The sequence below is a fragment of the Eptatretus burgeri genome, chromosome 12, assembly GCF_056783735.1.
Source record: "Eptatretus burgeri isolate ZD-2024b chromosome 12, Ebu_testis_v1, whole genome shotgun sequence".
NCBI lineage: Eukaryota > Metazoa > Chordata > Myxini > Myxiniformes > Myxinidae > Eptatretus > Eptatretus burgeri.
In genome coordinates this window covers 89,396,634-89,414,435 of record NC_140972.1, presented here as the reverse complement: position 1 = coordinate 89,414,435, position 17,802 = coordinate 89,396,634, and the positions used below count along the sequence as shown (strand labels likewise).

The 17,802-nt window shown below is 50.0% G+C and overlaps 1 protein-coding gene across 2 annotated transcripts in view; it reads right to left on the bottom strand.

Annotated features, from left to right (window-relative positions):
* MVP (major vault protein) overlaps positions 1-17,802 on the bottom strand; it is a 74,634-nt gene that overhangs the window by 14,476 nt on the left and 42,356 nt on the right. For both annotated transcript variants that reach the window (XM_085848830.1, XM_085848831.1), the window contains exons 9-15: positions 14,074-14,232; positions 11,456-11,688; positions 11,112-11,309; positions 10,858-11,002; positions 10,498-10,709; positions 10,290-10,406; positions 9,847-9,973 (exon numbers count right to left, since the gene is read on the bottom strand). In XM_085848830.1, the coding sequence (XP_085704956.1) occupies positions 9,847-9,973; positions 10,290-10,406; positions 10,498-10,709; positions 10,858-11,002; positions 11,112-11,309; positions 11,456-11,688; positions 14,074-14,232 (1,191 nt within the window). The remainder of the gene's footprint in view (positions 1-9,846; positions 9,974-10,289; positions 10,407-10,497; positions 10,710-10,857; positions 11,003-11,111; positions 11,310-11,455; positions 11,689-14,073; positions 14,233-17,802) is intronic.

Here is a 17,802-nt window from a genome sequence, read left to right as displayed (position 1 = left end):
AGGGGGGTAAGGGGTGACAGAGAAGGGGGTAAGGGGTGACAGAGAAGGGGGGGTAAGGGGTGACAGAGAAGGGGGGTAAGGGGTGACAGAGAAGGGGGTAAGGGGTGACAGAGAAGGGGGTAAGGGGTGACAGAGAAGGGGGTAAGGGGTGACAGAGAAGGGGGTAAGGGGTGACAGAGAAGGGGGGTAAGGGGTGACAGAGAAGGGGGTAAGGGGTGACAGAGAAGGGGGTAAGGGGTGACAGAGAAGGGGGTAAGGGGTGACAGAGAAGGGGGTAAGGGGTGACAGAGAAGGGGGGTAAGGGGTGACAGAGAAGGGGGTAAGGGGTGACAGAGAAGGGGGGTAAGGGGGTGACAGAGAAGGGGGTAAGGGGTGACAGAGAAGGGGGGTAAGGGGTGACAGAGGAGGGGGTAAGGGGTGACAGAGGAGGGGGTAAGGGGTGACAGAGGAGGGGGGTAAGGGGTGACAGAGGAGGGGGTAAGGGGTGACAGAGGAGGGGGTAAGGGGTGACAGAGGAGGGGGTAAGGGGTGACAGAGGAGGGGGTAAGGGGTGACAGAGGAGGGGGTAAGGGTGACAGAGGAGGGGGTAAGGGGTGACAGAGAAGGGGGGTAAGGGGTGACAGAGAAGGGGGTAAGGGGTGACAGAGAAGGGGGTAAGGTGACAGAGAAGGGGAGTAAGGGTGACAGAGAAGGGGGTAAGGGGTGACAGAGAAGGGGGTAAGGGGTGACAGAGAAGGGGGGTAAGGGGTGACAGAGAAGGGGGTAAGGGGTGACAGAGAAGGGGGGTAAGGGGTGACAGAGAAGGGGGTAAGGGGTGACAGAGAAGGGGGTAAGGGGTGACAGAGAAGGGGGGTAAGGGGTGACAGAGAAGGGGGGTAAGGGGTGACAGAGAAGGGGGGTAAGGGGTGACAGAGAAGGGGGTAAGGGGTGACAGAGGAGGGGGTAAGGGGTGACAGAGGAGGGGGTAAGGGTGACAGAGGAGGGGGTAGGGGTGACAGAGGAGGGGGTAAGGGGTGACAGAGGAGGGGGTAGGGGTGACAGAGGAGGGGGTAAGGGGTGACAGAGGAGGGGGGTAAGGGGTGACAGAGAAGGGGGTAAGGGGGTGACAGAGAAGGGGGTAAGGGGTGACAGAGAAGGGGGGTAAGGGGTGACAGAGAAGGGGGTAAGGGGTGACAGAGAAGGGGGTAAGGGGTGACAGAGAAGGGGGGTAAGGGGTGACAGAGAAGGGGGTAAGGGGTGACAGAGAAGGGGGGTAAGGGTGACAGAGAAGGGGGTAAGGGGTGACAGAGAAGGGGGGCACGACAGAAGAGGGGGGACGACAGAAGAGGGGGGGACGACAGAAGAGGGGGGGACAGACACAGAAGAGGGGGGACGACAGAAGAGGGGGGGACGACAGAAGAGACGACAGAAGAGGGGGGGACGACAGAAGAGGGGGGACGACAGAAGAGGGGGGGACGACAGAAGAGGGGGGACGACAGAAGAGGGGGACGACAGAAGAGGGGGACGACAGAAGAGGGGGGACGACAGAAGAGGGGGACGACAGAAGAGGGGGGACGACAGAAGAGGGGGGACGACAGAAGAGGGGGCGACAGAAGAGGGGGGCGACAGAAGAGGGGGGACGACAGAAGAGGGGGGACGACAGAAGAGGGGGGACGACAGAAGAGGGGGACGACAGAAGAGGGGGGGACGACAGAAGAGGGGGGCGACAGAAGAGGGGGGACGACAGAAGAGGGGGACGACAGAAGAGGGGGGACGACAGAAGAGGGGGCGACAGAAGAGGGGGCGACAGAAGAGGGGGGCGACAGAAGAGGGGGGCGACAGAAGAGGGGGCGACAGAAGAGGGGGGACGACAGAAGAGGGGGGCGACAGAAGAGGGGGCGACAGAAGAGGGGGGCGACAGAAGAGGGGGGCGACAGAAGAGGGGGGCGACAGAAGAGGGGGGACGACAGAAGAGGGGGCGACAGAAGAGGGGGGACGACAGAAGAGGGGGGACGACAGAAGAGGGGGGACGACAGAAGAGGGGGCGACAGAAGAGGGGGGCGACAGAAGAGGGGCGACAGAAGAGGGGGGACGACAGAAGAGGGGGGGACGACAGAAGAGGGGGGCGACAGAAGAGGGGGCGACAGAAGAGGGGGGACGACAGAAGAGGGGGGACGACAGAAGAGGGGGGACGACAGAAGAGGGGGGCGACAGAAGAGGGGGACGACAGAAGAGGGGGACGACAGAAGAGGGGGGCGACAGAAGAGGGGGGACGACAGAAGAGGGGGACGACAGAAGAGGGGGGACGACAGAAGAGGGGGGCGACAGAAGAGGGGGCGACCACAGAAGAGGGGCGACAGAAGAGGGGGCGACAGAAGAGGGGGCGACAGAAGAGGGGGCGACAGAAGAGGGGGGACGACAGAAGAGGGGACGACAGAAGAGGGGGGACGACAGAAGAGGGGGGGGACGACAGAAGAGGGGGGACGACAGAAGAGGGGGGACGACAGAAGAGGGGGGACGACAGAAGAGGGGGGACGACAGAAGAGGGGCGACAGAAGAGGGGGGGGACGACAGAAGAGGGGGACGACAGAAGAGGGGGGACGACAGAAGAGGGGGCGACAGAAGAGGGGGCGACAGAAGAGGGGGGGACGACAGAAGAGGGGGGGACGACAGAAGAGGGGGGGACGACAGAAGAGGGGGGGACGACAGAAGAGGGGGGACGACAGAAGAGGGGGACGACAGAAGAGGGGGGACGACAGAAGAGGGGGGCGACAGAAGAGGGGGCGACAGAAGAGGGGGCGACAGAAGAGGGGGGCGACAGAAGAGGGGGGCGACAGAAGAGGGGGCGACAGAAGAGGGGGCGACAGAAGAGGGGGCGACAGAAGAGGGGGGCGACAGAAGAGGGGGCGACAGAAGAGGGGGCGACAGAAGAGGGGGGCGACAGAAGAGGGGGGCGACAGAAGAGGGGGCGACAGAAGAGGGGGGCGACAGAAGAGGGGGGCGACAGAAGAGGGGGGCGACAGAAGAGGGGGCGACAGAAGAGGGGGGCGACAGAAGAGGGGGGCGACAGAAGAGGGGGCGACAGAAGAGGGGCGACAGAAGAGGGGGGCGACAGAAGAGGGGGGCGACAGAAGAGGGGGGGCGACAGAAGAGGGGGGCGACAGAAGAGGGGGCGACAGAAGAGGGGGGCGACAGAAGAGGGGGCGACAGAAGAGGGGCGACAGAAGAGGGGGGACGACAGAAGAGGGGGGACGACAGAAGAGGGGGACGACAGAAGAGGGGGGACGACAGAAGAGGGGGGACGACAGAAGAGGGGGACGACAGAAGAGGGGGGGACGACAGAAGAGGGGGGACGACAGAAGAGGGGGGACGACAGAAGAGGGGCGACAGAAGAGGGGGGGACGACAGAAGAGGGGGGGACGACAGAAGAGGGGGCGACAGAAGAGGGGGGCGACAGAAGAGGGGGGACGACAGAAGAGGGGGGACGACAGAAGAGGGGGGACGACAGAAGAGGGGGCGACAGAAGAGGGGGCGACAGAAGAGGGGGCGACAGAAGAGGGGGGCGACAGAAGAGGGGGCGACAGAAGAGGGGGGCGACAGAAGAGGGGGCGACAGAAGAGGGGGCGACAGAAGAGGGGGCGACAGAAGAGGGGGGCGACAGAAGAGGGGGCGACAGAAGAGGGGGGCGACAGAAGAGGGGGCGACAGAAGAGGGGGGGCGACAGAAGAGGGGGGCGACAGAAGAGGGGGCGACAGAAGAGGGGGGCGACAGAAGAGGGGGGGACGACAGAAGAGGGGCGACAGAAGAGGGGCGACAGAAGAGGGGGCGACAGAAGAGGGGGGACGACAGAAGAGGGGGGGACGACAGAAGAGGGGGGACGACAGAAGAGGGGGGCGACAGAAGAGGGGGCGACAGAAGAGGGGGCGACAGAAGAGGGGGACGACAGAAGAGGGGGCGACAGAAGAGGGGGCGACAGAAGAGGGGGCGACAGAAGAGGGGGCGACAGAAGAGGGGGGACGACAGAAGAGGGGGGGACGACAGAAGAGGGGGGACGACAGAAGAGGGGGGACGACAGAAGAGGGGGGCGACAGAAGAGGGGGGGACGACAGAAGAGGGGGGCGACAGAAGAGGGGGCGACAGAAGAGGGGGCGACAGAAGAGGGGGCGACAGAAGAGGGGGCGACAGAAGAGGGGGGCGACAGAAGAGGGGGGCGACAGAAGAGGGGGGCGACAGAAGAGGGGGCGACAGAAGAGGGGGGCGACAGAAGAGGGGGGCGACAGAAGAGGGGGCGACAGAAGAGGGGGGCGACAGAAGAGGGGGCGACAGAAGAGGGGGCGACAGAAGAGGGGGGCGACAGAAGAGGGGGGCGACAGAAGAGGGGGGCGACAGAAGAGGGGGGGCGACAGAAGAGGGGGGCGACAGAAGAGGGGGCGACAGAAGAGGGGCGACAGAAGAGGGGCGACAGAAGAGGGGGCGACAGAAGAGGGGGCGACAGAAGAGGGGGGCGACAGAAGAGGGGGACGACAGAAGAGGGGGACGACAGAAGAGGGGGCGACAGAAGAGGGGGCGACAGAAGAGGGGGGCGACAGAAGAGGGGGCGACAGAAGAGGGGGCGACAGAAGAGGGGGCGACAGAAGAGGGGGGGACGACAGAAGAGGGGCGACAGAAGAGGGGGGACGACAGAAGAGGGGGGGACGACAGAAGAGGGGGCGACAGAAGAGGGGGGACGACAGAAGAGGGGGGACGACAGAAGAGGGGGACGACAGAAGAGGGGGCGACAGAAGAGGGGGCGACAGAAGAGGGGGGACGACAGAAGAGGGGGGACGACAGAAGAGGGGGCGACAGAAGAGGGGGCGACAGAAGAGGGGGCGACAGAAGAGGGGGACGACAGAAGAGGGGGGACGACAGAAGAGGGGGGACGACAGAAGAGGGGGCGACAGAAGAGGGGGCGACAGAAGAGGGGGCGACAGAAGAGGGGGCGACAGAAGAGGGGGGCGACAGAAGAGGGGGCGACAGAAGAGGGGGGCGACAGAAGAGGGGCGACAGAAGAGGGGGCGACAGAAGAGGGGGCGACAGAAGAGGGGGCGACAGAAGAGGGGGGGACGACAGAAGAGGGGGACGACAGAAGAGGGGGCGACAGAAGAGGGGGGACGACAGAAGAGGGGGGACGACAGAAGAGGGGGGACGACAGAAGAGGGGGACGACAGAAGAGGGGGGACGACAGAAGAGGGGGGACGACAGAAGAGGGGGGGACGACAGAAGAGGGGGGACGACAGAAGAGGGGGGACGACAGAAGAGGGGGGACGACAGAAGAGGGGGGACGACAGAAGAGGGGGACGACAGAAGAGGGGGGACGACAGAAGAGGGGGGACGACAGAAGAGGGGGACGACAGAAGAGGGGGGGACGACAGAAGAGGGGGCGACAGAAGAGGGGGGCGACAGAAGAGGGGGGACGACAGAAGAGGGGGGCGACAGAAGAGGGGGACGACAGAAGAGGGGGGACGACAGAAGAGGGGGGACGACAGAAGAGGGGGGGACGACAGAAGAGGGGGACGACAGAAGAGGGGGGACGACAGAAGAGGGGGGACGACAGAAGAGGGGGGACGACAGAAGAGGGGGGACGACAGAAGAGGGGGGGACGACAGAAGAGGGGGGACGACAGAAGAGGGGGGACGACAGAAGAGGGGGGACGACAGAAGAGGGGGGGCGACAGAAGAGGGGGGACGACAGAAGCGACAGAAGAGGGGGACGACAGAAGAGGGGGGACGACAGAAGAGGGGGACGACAGAAGAGGGGGGACGACAGAAGAGGGGGGACGACAGAAGAGGGGGGACGACAGAAGAGGGGGGACGACAGAAGAGGGGGGACGACAGAAGAGGGGGACGACAGAAGAGGGGGACGACAGAAGAGGGGGGACGACAGAAGAGGGGGGACGACAGAAGAGGGGGGACGACAGAAGAGGGGGGACGACAGAAGAGGGGGGACGACAGAAGAGGGGGGACGACAGAAGAGGGGGGACGACAGAAGAGGGGGGACGACGACAGAAGAGGGGGGACGACAGAAGAGGGGGGACGACAGAAGAGGGGGGACGACAGAAGAGGGGGGACGACAGAAGAGGGGGGACGACAGAAGAGGGGGGACGACAGAAGAGGGGGACGACAGAAGAGGGGGGGACGACAGAAGAGGGGGGGACGACAGAAGAGGGGGGGACGACAGAAGAGGGGGGACGACAGAAGAGGGGGACGACAGAAGAGGGGGGACGACAGAAGAGGGGGGACGACAGAAGAGGGGGACGACAGAAGAGGGGGACGACAGAAGAGGGGGACGACAGAAGAGGGGGGACGACAGAAGAGGGGGACGACAGAAGAGGGGGGACGACAGAAGAGGGGGACGACGAAGAGGGGACGACAGAAGAGGGGGGACGACAGAAGAGGGGGACGACAGAAGAGGGGGGACAGAAGAGGGGGGACAGAAGAGGGGGGACAGAAGAGGGGGGACAGAAGAGGGGGACAGAAGAGGGGGGACAGAAGAGGGGGGACAGAAGAGGGGGACAGAAGAGGGGGGACAGAAGAGGGGGGACAGAAGAGGGGGACAGAAGAGGGGGGACAGAAGAAGGGGGACAGAAGAAGGGGGACAGAAGAAGGGGGACAGAAGAAGGGGGACAGAAGAAGGGGGACAGAAGAAGGGGGACAGAAGAAGGGGGACAGGAGAGGGGGGACAGAAGAGGGGGGACAGAAGAGGGGGGACAGAAGAGGGGGGGACAGAAGAGGGGGGACAGAAGAGGGGGGACAGAAGAGGGGGGACAGAAGAGGGGGACAGAAGAGGGGGACAGAAGAGGGGGGACAGAAGAGGGGGGACAGAAGAGGGGGGACAGAAGAGGGGGGACAGAAGAGGGGGGGACAGAAGAGGGGGGACAGAAGAGGGGGGACAGAAGAGGGGGGACAGAAGAGGGGGGGACAGAAGAGGGGGGACAGAGGAGGGGGACAGAGGAGGGGGGACAGAGGAGGGGGGAGAGAGGAGGGGGAAGAGGGGGGGGGAGAAAGGGGCGTCACAATTCTTCTTCTTCGTTTGATATGATGTCACAATTGATGCTGGGGACCTGATACTGCAGGCACGAAGCTGCACATACTGGCACGCACCTACGGGCCCGCACTAGTTTTGTAAAAAATTCAAAAAAAAAAGTTTTTACTTTGTCATTATGAGTTATTTTGTGTAGATCAGTGACAATTTTTTTTTATTTTTTTTTTAACTTTGATCCATTTTAAATTCAGGCTATATAACAACAAAATGTGACAAGTCAGATGTGAATATTTTGTGAAGGCACTGTCATCGAGAGAATATCGGATCCTACCAACTCGAGTTGAATTTCAAAGGGCACTTTACCATTGACCCCTTGAACCCAAAATTAAATCGGCTCATTTTTATACGACATTCCATCCTTGCGCCAGATTTGGTTGCAATGCCTTCAGTGGTTCACAAATTAACACGGTAATAACATCATTTTAAATTAAAGGGAAAGTGCCTTTTGGACTTTGTGTTTTTTTGTTTTTTTTTTTAAACCTAAAATGTAATCAGTTCATCTTTATATTACTATCTAGACTTGCGCCAAGTTTGAGCAAAATACCTGAAGTGGTTCACAAGTTGTCATGGTAACAAAACAAAACCAGAGAGTTGGTGTCAAAGCCACCCAATGCTCACCTGTTTATACATTTATCGTTTTTAAAAGACTAATCTAATAATATTTTTTATAAAGCATTGCAGTGAAGTCTGATCCAAATAATTTTAAAGCAATATATGCATTTGTATATTATAATCAGTAAAAAAATAGTATGGTAGATAAAAACACTAGAAAGGAAATAACTCACACAAAAAACTTTAACATTTTCACGCTGACGCCAGGGGTATTGCTGTAGCTCTCTGTTCTTCGAACAGGCGAGGTAAAAACCCGATAACAGATGGACAAACGGACAACCTGAAGACAATGCCTCTGGCCTTTGGCTGAGGAGGCAGAACATTTTCAAAATGCTGAACTTCACACAGTTTAGGTGAACATTTATTTTCCAGATGCCTTGGCCTAATAACCTCTTCCTGTGTTGAAGTTCCTTGTAGGAAACCCATCCTCCTCCTCCTCCCCTACTCCACTTTGACATTAGATGAATAAATGTTTGCGATATGAGGATGTTCACCAAGTTGATAAATTAAATCCTGATTAAAAACAAAAAAATTTTTTAAACGATTTAGCATCATGTATAAACCCGAAACAATTCTAATGTCTACTGCATTATTCTGGCCGAATTGACCAAGTGTGCCAAGCATGTCTCTCAAGTTAAGAAACGGGGTGGGTGCAAATTGAGAAACCTTAATGATGGCTGGAGAAAATAAAATTCGGATTTCTTATCCAGACTGAAACGTAAGAGTGGAAACAAGAAAAAGAGCAATGGGAGATTGCAAACCCTCACCAGAACTGCTTTTGTGTGGTGTTTGTGTTGTGGTTACATAATTGAGACAAAATGAGAACTGCCACTTTATAACTGCTGGCAGTGATGCCCGGGTAGCAAGACGTCCCGCTTTGATCAGACACTTGACCCTGATGTTTTAAAAAATTATTATTCATTATTCAATTGAATTTAGAATGGGATTAAAATGAATTCAATTCAAATCCAATGGAAGACCAAATTGGTAGAGTTCTGCATTGGAGTAATCAGAACGAACCCGAACAAGAAAAAAAAGCAAAGATGAAGTCATCAGGAGGGACCTGGAATGGACTCACATTTTAGCTGCTACTCCTCTACCGGCAAACAATTCCAGGCACAGCCAAATGAGCCTCATTGAAAAGAAAGAAATAAATAAATACAAAAATAACCCATAGCAAAAAAAAACAAAAAAAAAAACAAATAATCCTGGCAGCCAGACCATGTGTCCGATCAAGTTGAAATACAAAACATGTATTCCCCATTAAGACCAGATCATAAATGTGAAGTTTCATGTCGATCAAGCGGTTCCAGAGAAAACATTATTTAATATTTTTCTTCAATCCAATATGGCTGCCAAACCATGTGACCTCTCAATTATTCCTTAAACTTGTACACACATGGCTTGAGGAACACTTGTGTGAAGTTTCCCTTCGATTTGTCTAGCTGTTCTGGAGATTTTGCTTCATAGGTTTGAGGATAAATCCAATATGGCTGCCAAACCATGTGACCAGACATCATACGTGTGAACCTTTTGTTCCTCATGGACAGGTGGTCATACGTGTAAAGTTTCACCTCAATCTGTTCAGCCACTTCAGAGATTTTTGAAGGTTTTTTAAAAATAAAAAATAAAAAACAATATGGCTGCCGAATCCCATGACGGATGACCAACTTTTTTTCTGTGGACCATTTTATCCCGAGATGACCCTCAATTTTTCAATGATCGGATGTAGTGTTCTCCATATGCAATTTTGACGTCATAATGAGAGCACCTATCATTAAAAAAAATTAATTAATCTTTTTTAAAAACCAACTCATTCCTGCATGAGGAGTACTTGCTATGTGCCAAGTTACAATTTTTCCCTTAGTGCGGTTTCAGATATACAGCGGTCCAAATATTTTCCATTTTTCCAACATGGCTGCTGCACCACGTGACCGATGACATCATAATTATGATTAAAACATTCTACATGAGTAGTCGCACCAATGGTGAAAATTGTCTCAATCGGACAAGCGGTTGCGGAGAAAAACATGAAAGTTCTGTGCAGACAAACAAAAACGGACAAACAAACAGACCCAAATGCAATACCCTCTCCTTTGGCGAGGGTAATCACCAACAAGTAGCCTGCATTACTACATAAAGAACTCGGGTCTTTATCCATTGTTCAAGGTGTACCGCTTCAATCATTGCAGCCTCAGCTTGGAGTTTGGCTTTCGCCACTGCTGTTTCCCCTTCAATCTTTGCAGCCTCTGCTCTCGATTGAGCCTCAGCTTTGGCTTCTCCTGTGCTCTCCACAGCAACACTGAATCGCAAAGGAAAACCAAACGACACTGTATGAATGATCCCATTAACCAGAGTTAAGAGTTCAATAAACAAATAATCATTGCATCAAGACTTCATTTCTATGTTCACCAAAAGATGGAATAAGCAAAAGATAAACCGTTCAGTCTAAATACACAAATTAAATTCTGCTTTGGGGGACAATTTGTTGTACACACACACACACACACACACACACACACACACACACACACACACACACACACACACACACACACACACACACACACACACACACACACACACACACACACACACACACACACACACACACACACCTCAGTGCCTGAAGCTCCAGCAACTCCCTACGTGCTCTCTCTGCCTCTGCCTGGTCCAAGATCTTTTGTCGCTCCAGTCTCCCACGGGCTTCCTGTTCCAAGCGCTCTGCCTCGTGTCTGCAATTCCAAGTCAAAAGGTTAATAAAAACAGCAAGAACTACTACAAGGATAGTCAGATTGACTTGATATATCCAAAGCCATCCTGTACTTTGCCGTGGCCTCCTGTGACTTGGTGGTGATTTCAATGGCAAGCTGCACGGACTTCTGCAGCGAGTCGCGAGTACGTTGGTCCACTGGCTCCACTGACTGGATATCGACACTGGTGATCACCAGGTTATTCTGTGAGAACCTTAAACTCTCCAACACTTTGAGATTGGGATCCAGGCCAAAGACGGACGTCCGTATGATTTTTGCAGAATTCTACATGAGGGAAGAACAATTATGAATGCATGTTGTCAAAATCTATTCTTCCAAACATGTTTTTTCTCCTATTCCTCAAAGGGGAGAGGGATTAAACGAATGACCAATTATGCTGCACCAATTGCCAATGTTTGTTCACACAACCCACCTTGTGGAAATCATCAAACTGCACGGCTGCCACTGAGCCTCGGATACGCGAGGCAATGGCCTTGCAGAAATCTCCCACAAAGTCCGGCACACTGAACAATCTTGCTGCTTCCTCCGGTCCTGCCTTATCAGAGATATCAAAATGCCTGCAAATAGAAATGCGATCTCATGAGCAATCAAACGAGACGCAAAGAGGTCCTTACCTGTCCGAGCAAAGCAGAATGGAGTTTTACAATCCACAGAAAAACAACCGACCAGTTGAAGGAGAGCTGCAGCTGCAGGCGAGCATGATCGGCAGTTTCCACGGTGATGATGTCACTGCAAAAGTCCGGTCCGAGGAGCAAACAGATGCTTCGAATGACGTTGGGTTTCTTGGGCTTCCCACCGGACAGACTCAGCACAGTGAACTGTTCATCAGGACCCAGCATCACCAAATCGGGTCCAAACACAACACTGACAAACAATTTTGAAAAGGAGGACACAGAGGTCATAAGTACAGGAAAAATGGACATCACCGGCTCTAAGATAACACATTCGTCAAAATGATGCAAATACCAATGCCATTTAGTTGTTAAACATTTTCCATCACAAACTTTTACCGAGCTTTCTTCTCAGTGTAGTCATAGATCTGAGAGGCAGCATTGTGTGGAACACGATAGGTCACACCACGCGTGCAGCCCTGAGGGGTTTGTTCCACAGGGAGGCTGTAATCCCCACGATCACAACGCGGATCCTTTGTGTTGAGTAAAAACACCAATAGAGGCGGCAGTTGCTTCTCCCACAGCTCTTCGTCCTGTGTAAGCATGTAAGTCTCCCCACACACCACACGGACCTGCTCATGGTGAACACAAATACGAAGCCAAAAATACCAGCAGTCAAGTGCAATGACGAGAATTTGCATTTTGAACATTTCATGCAATGTCTCCTTAAACAAAACACACTTGTTCAGAACATCCATATATTGTAGCTCCTGAATGTCATACCGTAGAATACAGATCGATCAGGATTAACTGTGACCTCAAAACAAAATGGCTAAAATTTCAGTGCAAGATCACCATATAATTGTTTTTCTGCATAAAGAAGGGAAAACATTCAGTGAACTTGAATGGGCACTCGGTAGAGCGCATACCTTCGCCTCCGCTACTTTTTTGTTCTTGGCATGAGAGTGGGGGGAACAGAACAGTGAACATTTTGGTGTTGGTTTCATGCAAATCGGTTTTGATTTGACCGTGTTATGACAAAAACCGCATATTTTGAAAGGTCATGACCCCACTGACCTTTGACCCCCAACAAGGGTAATGACGTAATTGTGTCATGTCGCCCATCACAAGATTGGGCAATGAATTCTGAACATTTTGACATCGGTTGCATGCCAATTGGATCAAAATTGACCGCGCTATGGTAAAAATACGAATTTGACCTTTCCGTGACCTTGACCTTTGACCCGATCGCTCCCAAAATCTAATCAAATGTTCCTTGGATAATAACCCATCATCCCACCAAATTAAGCGATTTGGTTTAATACTTTCTGAGTTATGCGAATAACAAACAAACGCATACACACACATATTCACAAATAAATAAATAAATAAATAAATACACAGCGACCAATACATAACCTTTCGCAGAATGCGAAGGTAAACATCACTCGATTTTCACGGTGTGATGTCCAAAGCACAGAGAACCAGAATATTCAATTGACAAACCCAGGATCCAAAAGCTGTCGAACAAGGATGAGCAATACTTGAAGATAATGGCCGTTTCATAAAAGCATTCTTGAGGAAATATTTGTGGATTTACTGAAATATTTCTTCAAGTTTCCCTTTTCAGGACATTCTTAATTTGAGGATTGTTGCATATTCCATCCATCCACCAGGACCAAACTCTGCACAGAACCATTCTCCATCCATGCTATAAATAAATTGTTATTGTGAATGTACCCAGTTTGTGGTGTCTTTTCCTCCATTAATAAAGCATAGTCCGTAGGTAGTGTTAGCCAGGAAGTTTTACCCGACCGATTAGCTTTACACAATAGCCAGTGTGTATTTGGCAGCTCCGCTCGGCTGCACCTGATCAGATAAGATAAGCCAAGTACGCATCGAGGGCATGCCCCCCCCCATCCCCTTGATATTGTCGTCCAAAGGTAAGGTAACCATGCAAAGTAGTGACACCCTGCCAGGATTGGTGGTACCAATCAGCGTTTGCGATTGCTTAACAACCCGTCAGAACACGGAGTTATCCATGCTTGATGGCCTCAGGACCGGGTGTTTGGGAGGAACTCGAGTGCTTCCCCTTGTGGTGAACCTCAAACCCCAGGACGTAAAAATAGATTTGCAGCCGTATGAGACTTTGGACAATGAAAAAGGGGAAAAAAAGAATCCCAGAAACTTAAATGACCTTTGGAAGGTCTTGTGGGAAAAGTGGAACATGATTCCACATGAGTTTATAACAATTATTTGAAAGTGTTCCAAGAATAATTTCAATTGTTGAAGGAAAAGGGTGAACACTGAACATACTCGCAACAGTGTACCCTTATATTGCACTATCTGCAATTGGTTAGCCCCTCTTGTGTACATCAACCTACAATTATTATTCTCTACTTTGACTCAGTAATGCTCGACAACTACAATAGAGGAGATTCAACCACAACATAGCTTTGAGCTGAAGCACAATATCAGTGATGACAAAAATGGGGGCAGGGAGGGAGAGTGTGGTTGGGGGTTGGAGGGAGGGTAGGATGGGACTTTACCATTAACAGTACGATGAACTGTTTATATAACCATTACCATTTGTAATCTGAATTGTTATCGATTGATCACATGGACATGGTCATCATTGAAGATGCTTTGCAGTTTCAATCATGGCTGCAAAGTCTCCCTTTTCATGGAAGTTTACATCCAAGCATGAAACTCTCTACCCCAACTGATTTAGAGGTTTTACCTTTTTGATCTAAATGCGAGCAGGAATCAAAATCATAACAAAAGCACACATTTCCAAACATGTGCTCATTTCAGATATGGAATAAAATAACTGATGAAGCAATACATACATAAATAAACATTACGAAAATATACGAGCAAATTATTGATCACTCCCTCATCACTCAAAAATCCACATGATTACATAAATCCATTATTTGGAAAATTTTCAGAGGTTCCATGCATTTCACAAGCTTAGACAGATACAAAGAGAAAAAATAAAATATAAATGTAATAACCTTTCCCGTTTTAATATTGCGGATATAGATCCCTTCATTGTCATCCAAAGGGATTGAAGTTCGTTCGGCTATCACTTCAACTTCCACTGGTGGGATATAATCCACAGGTCCTCGAATCATCCAGCGATCTCCAGCTTTCCTAGTCACCTCATCTCCATCCTAAAGAAGAAAAAAAAGAAAAAAAAATTTAAATAAGAATTAAAAATAAATTGCAAAATAAAATAAAAATACATGAAATTTTAGAAAAATTACGACGAAATTAAATTTTTTTTTAAATAAATTAACAAACTTATAAATAAATGGTTGAATTGGAATAGTAATAAAACCACAATTACAGTTTTAGGCTTCAGATATACAAGTCCGAATTTGGTCTTCCCTGGCATTACCTGAGGCCGCTGAGCTTCCAGTGTGAACTGCAAAATGAAGAAAAGTTCTACATTTTATCTGCCCTATCAAACGAGAGTTCCAGGTCCTTCAATGAGTCACAAAGTCATTGGAGATTATGAATAATAGCGAACGATTCCACACCAACCCCACTCAGTTTCCCTCATCAAATGGGACGCAGGAAAAAAAAAATAGCACTGTGAACAAAGGAAAACAAAGCAAATGCTGTCATTTATTTAACAGAATTTCCACGTTTTGCAGAAATCCTTACTATAATTCATGGACCGGTGTTTGTGCGTTTGTCGCGCAACTCCTCCGACAGTTCTGGGCCGATTACATCCAGACTTGCTACATTGGATCAGCATGACACCAATTAGTGTTTTTACCTTTGCCGGTGGTCTTGGATGGGAGGTGCAAATTCTATATGTAAATGTGTATCATGTAGCACCACCTCCAGGTGGGGGAGGGTATTACAAGTCTCCACCAGTTACAGTACAGCATTCTTGTACCCACGGTTTCCAGTACAGCGACGTGTTTTGAATTATAAGCAGTAGGTATGTTTTTGCTTCATGCACGTAACCCGGGTTTTTTTTTTTTTTCGGGAGTGATTGAAGCAGCTGTTCGCTGCCTATACACCACCCAATTGAAGGTATATGTCAGAAGAACATGTTGCATGCTTGGAACAAAATCACCCATAGGATGAGTACTCTGCTAATATGGAATAATTGCAGTAATGCAAGAAGAAGAAAAAAAAGGAACATGCATACGTCTCGAAAGCTCAATGGAATAAATTAAGCAGCACATCCATAACAGGTGCGAGGATGTGATAGAGATTACAATCACGAATGAGTCAGATATAAACCGAGTGCACAAGTAATGTGGAAATAGGTGAGAATAGTACGTGAAAGAAGCGTCGTGGATAGATATGCAACGAAGATGGAAAATGCGAATGGTGCAAATAGGCAAACTGTACAGACACAAAACGTGTGAGGCTCAGAATCATATAAACAGATGAGATGTGGGCTGGTTTGCGATTGCGATGCAAAAACGCTTCCTCGAACGTTTCATGAACTATCGAATGGAGACAAAAGTGGGATAGTATGAACAACAGTCAAGGGCAAAGAAACAAAGAAACAAAAGAGAATTAAACCAACAGCAATCAGTAGAGCACATACCTCCGCCATGCTGAACAGTTTATCGTTTTGTATCATGCTGAGGGGCTGAATCCGGATCCAGACCTGACCCAAAATCTAATCAGCATATTCTTGTCACCAATCAACTCATCCACCGAGTTTTGTAATGAACTCATCCACAACATTTTGAGACATCATGCTCGATATCATTTTTTGGCCCCATCTCTCAATGGTGAAGAATCACTTTAAAAAAAAAATTAAGGATTCCCTTATCCCGATTCGGATGGTCACCAAAATCGAAACAATTCGTTCTTCTCACCCACCCAACCTGTCCACCAAATTTCATCTAAATCCATAACTTTTGGAGATATCCTACTTGCAGACAGACATACAGAAAGAGAGACAGAGACAGAGACACAGGTGAAAACATAACCTCTGTCCACCTTTGGTGGCGAAGGCAAAGACAGAGCATTTAACACTGCAGTGTTGTGGGGGTATTTGGCGAGCCGAACCTTTGCACACAAGCCATTTGGTTCGACGCTTTAGCAATACAACTTTTTTTTTTCTTTAGAATTCAGGGTTTTAAATTTTGCATTTAAAATACAGGCATGTTATTTTAATGCTGTGTAAAGCCGTGCGCATGCGAAGCAATTATCGTTGAAGCCAAATAATGAGTATTATAGATTGTAGTAGATCTCGGTGCAGACAAACACCATCAAAGGTATAAAAATCAACTTGTGGTCAAATTAAACAACATTGTTGAACTGTGTTCAAAGACCCACTGATAAAGCCATAAGGCCTTGGAGCATACCTCAAATCACAGGCGGTGCAGACAAATCCACTCAGGAAGGGGCATGGCGAAATTGGTACAAAAATCAGCTGATGGTTAAATTACAAGTTTAAAAAAAATGTTAAGATTAAATTACCAACTTTGTTGAACTGTGCCCAAGACCGCACAAGCATGGAACATTAAAAACTTTACCTGCAGACAGACGTGCACACTCTCCCGTCCCTTTGAGAACAGGTGAGACCAATAATAAAACCACCACAAAGGCCTAAAAAATAAAAAAAAAACGCACTTATCACTTCATCATCGCAGACAGGTCCATGGTCTCTCTCTTTTACCATCTCCTTTCTGATCTTACACAGTGCTCTTTCTGTACTTTGTCCCCCCCCCCCCAGGGTTCTGAATGGCACACATGGTCCACCATCAACCCCCTTCTGATGAAACTACCAAAATCCAGGATCACTGCTCACCTAGACTCATTTCTTCCTCTTTTATTTTTTTTTTCTCCATATGTGGAACCAATGTCCACATTTTCTTCAATCTAATTTTTCCCTTCAGGTCTTCAAGACAGCTGCTCACCACCATCTCAGATCATCCCCAATCCAAAACCATGATCTTTTCTACCATCGTTAAGCCTCCCCCCACAACACCCCAATTTCCAGTTGTCCGTCTTGGAGTTTTCTTCTCGATCCATCTTGTCCACCTCATGCATCCCCTCCTGCCCCCATTGTTTATTCAAGTCTTCCTCTATCTTTGCCTTCTACTCTGCCGTTTCCTTCCTCTCTTGACTGGTCCTTTTGCGTCCCGTTATGTCATGAACCGTTCAATGTACTCTCTTCAACTTTCCTCATCTGTGTATACAAAATATACGTCTTATAATAATAATAATAATAATAATAATAATAATAATAATAATAGTCAGTGTGTCAGTCAGTCTGTGTGTATGTGTGTGTCTCCTCCATAACTCCAAAACCATGAAATTTAGTGGCCAGAAACTTTGCATGCCTCCAAAGGGAACTCCAAGGGAGTGCATGAATGAAAATTGGCCGTTTGGTTAGTTTAAACACCCCTTTTGAAGATAATTAATGGCTTTCCTTCATGAAGGGCTTATCTTTGGTCAACGCAATTCACCTTGCAGGGCTTTTAGCTGGCATTTTGATTCGGCCTACTAAATGTGCCTCGCCTTGGAAGCACGATCTACTTTCACAGAATAATTAAAGTATATAATGAAAATATGGTTTCGGATTTGAGGATCAGATGTCATGGACTAAATAACTGTCAAAATCTGGAGTGAAATCCGAAAAAAAAATCTCTGCGCTTTTATTTATTTAAGAAATTGTCATCTCCTTCTGCCCTGTCGTCTTAATTCATACCTCCATAGGATATGGTGTCACTACTGGGACCTGCAATACTCGTGGGAAACCC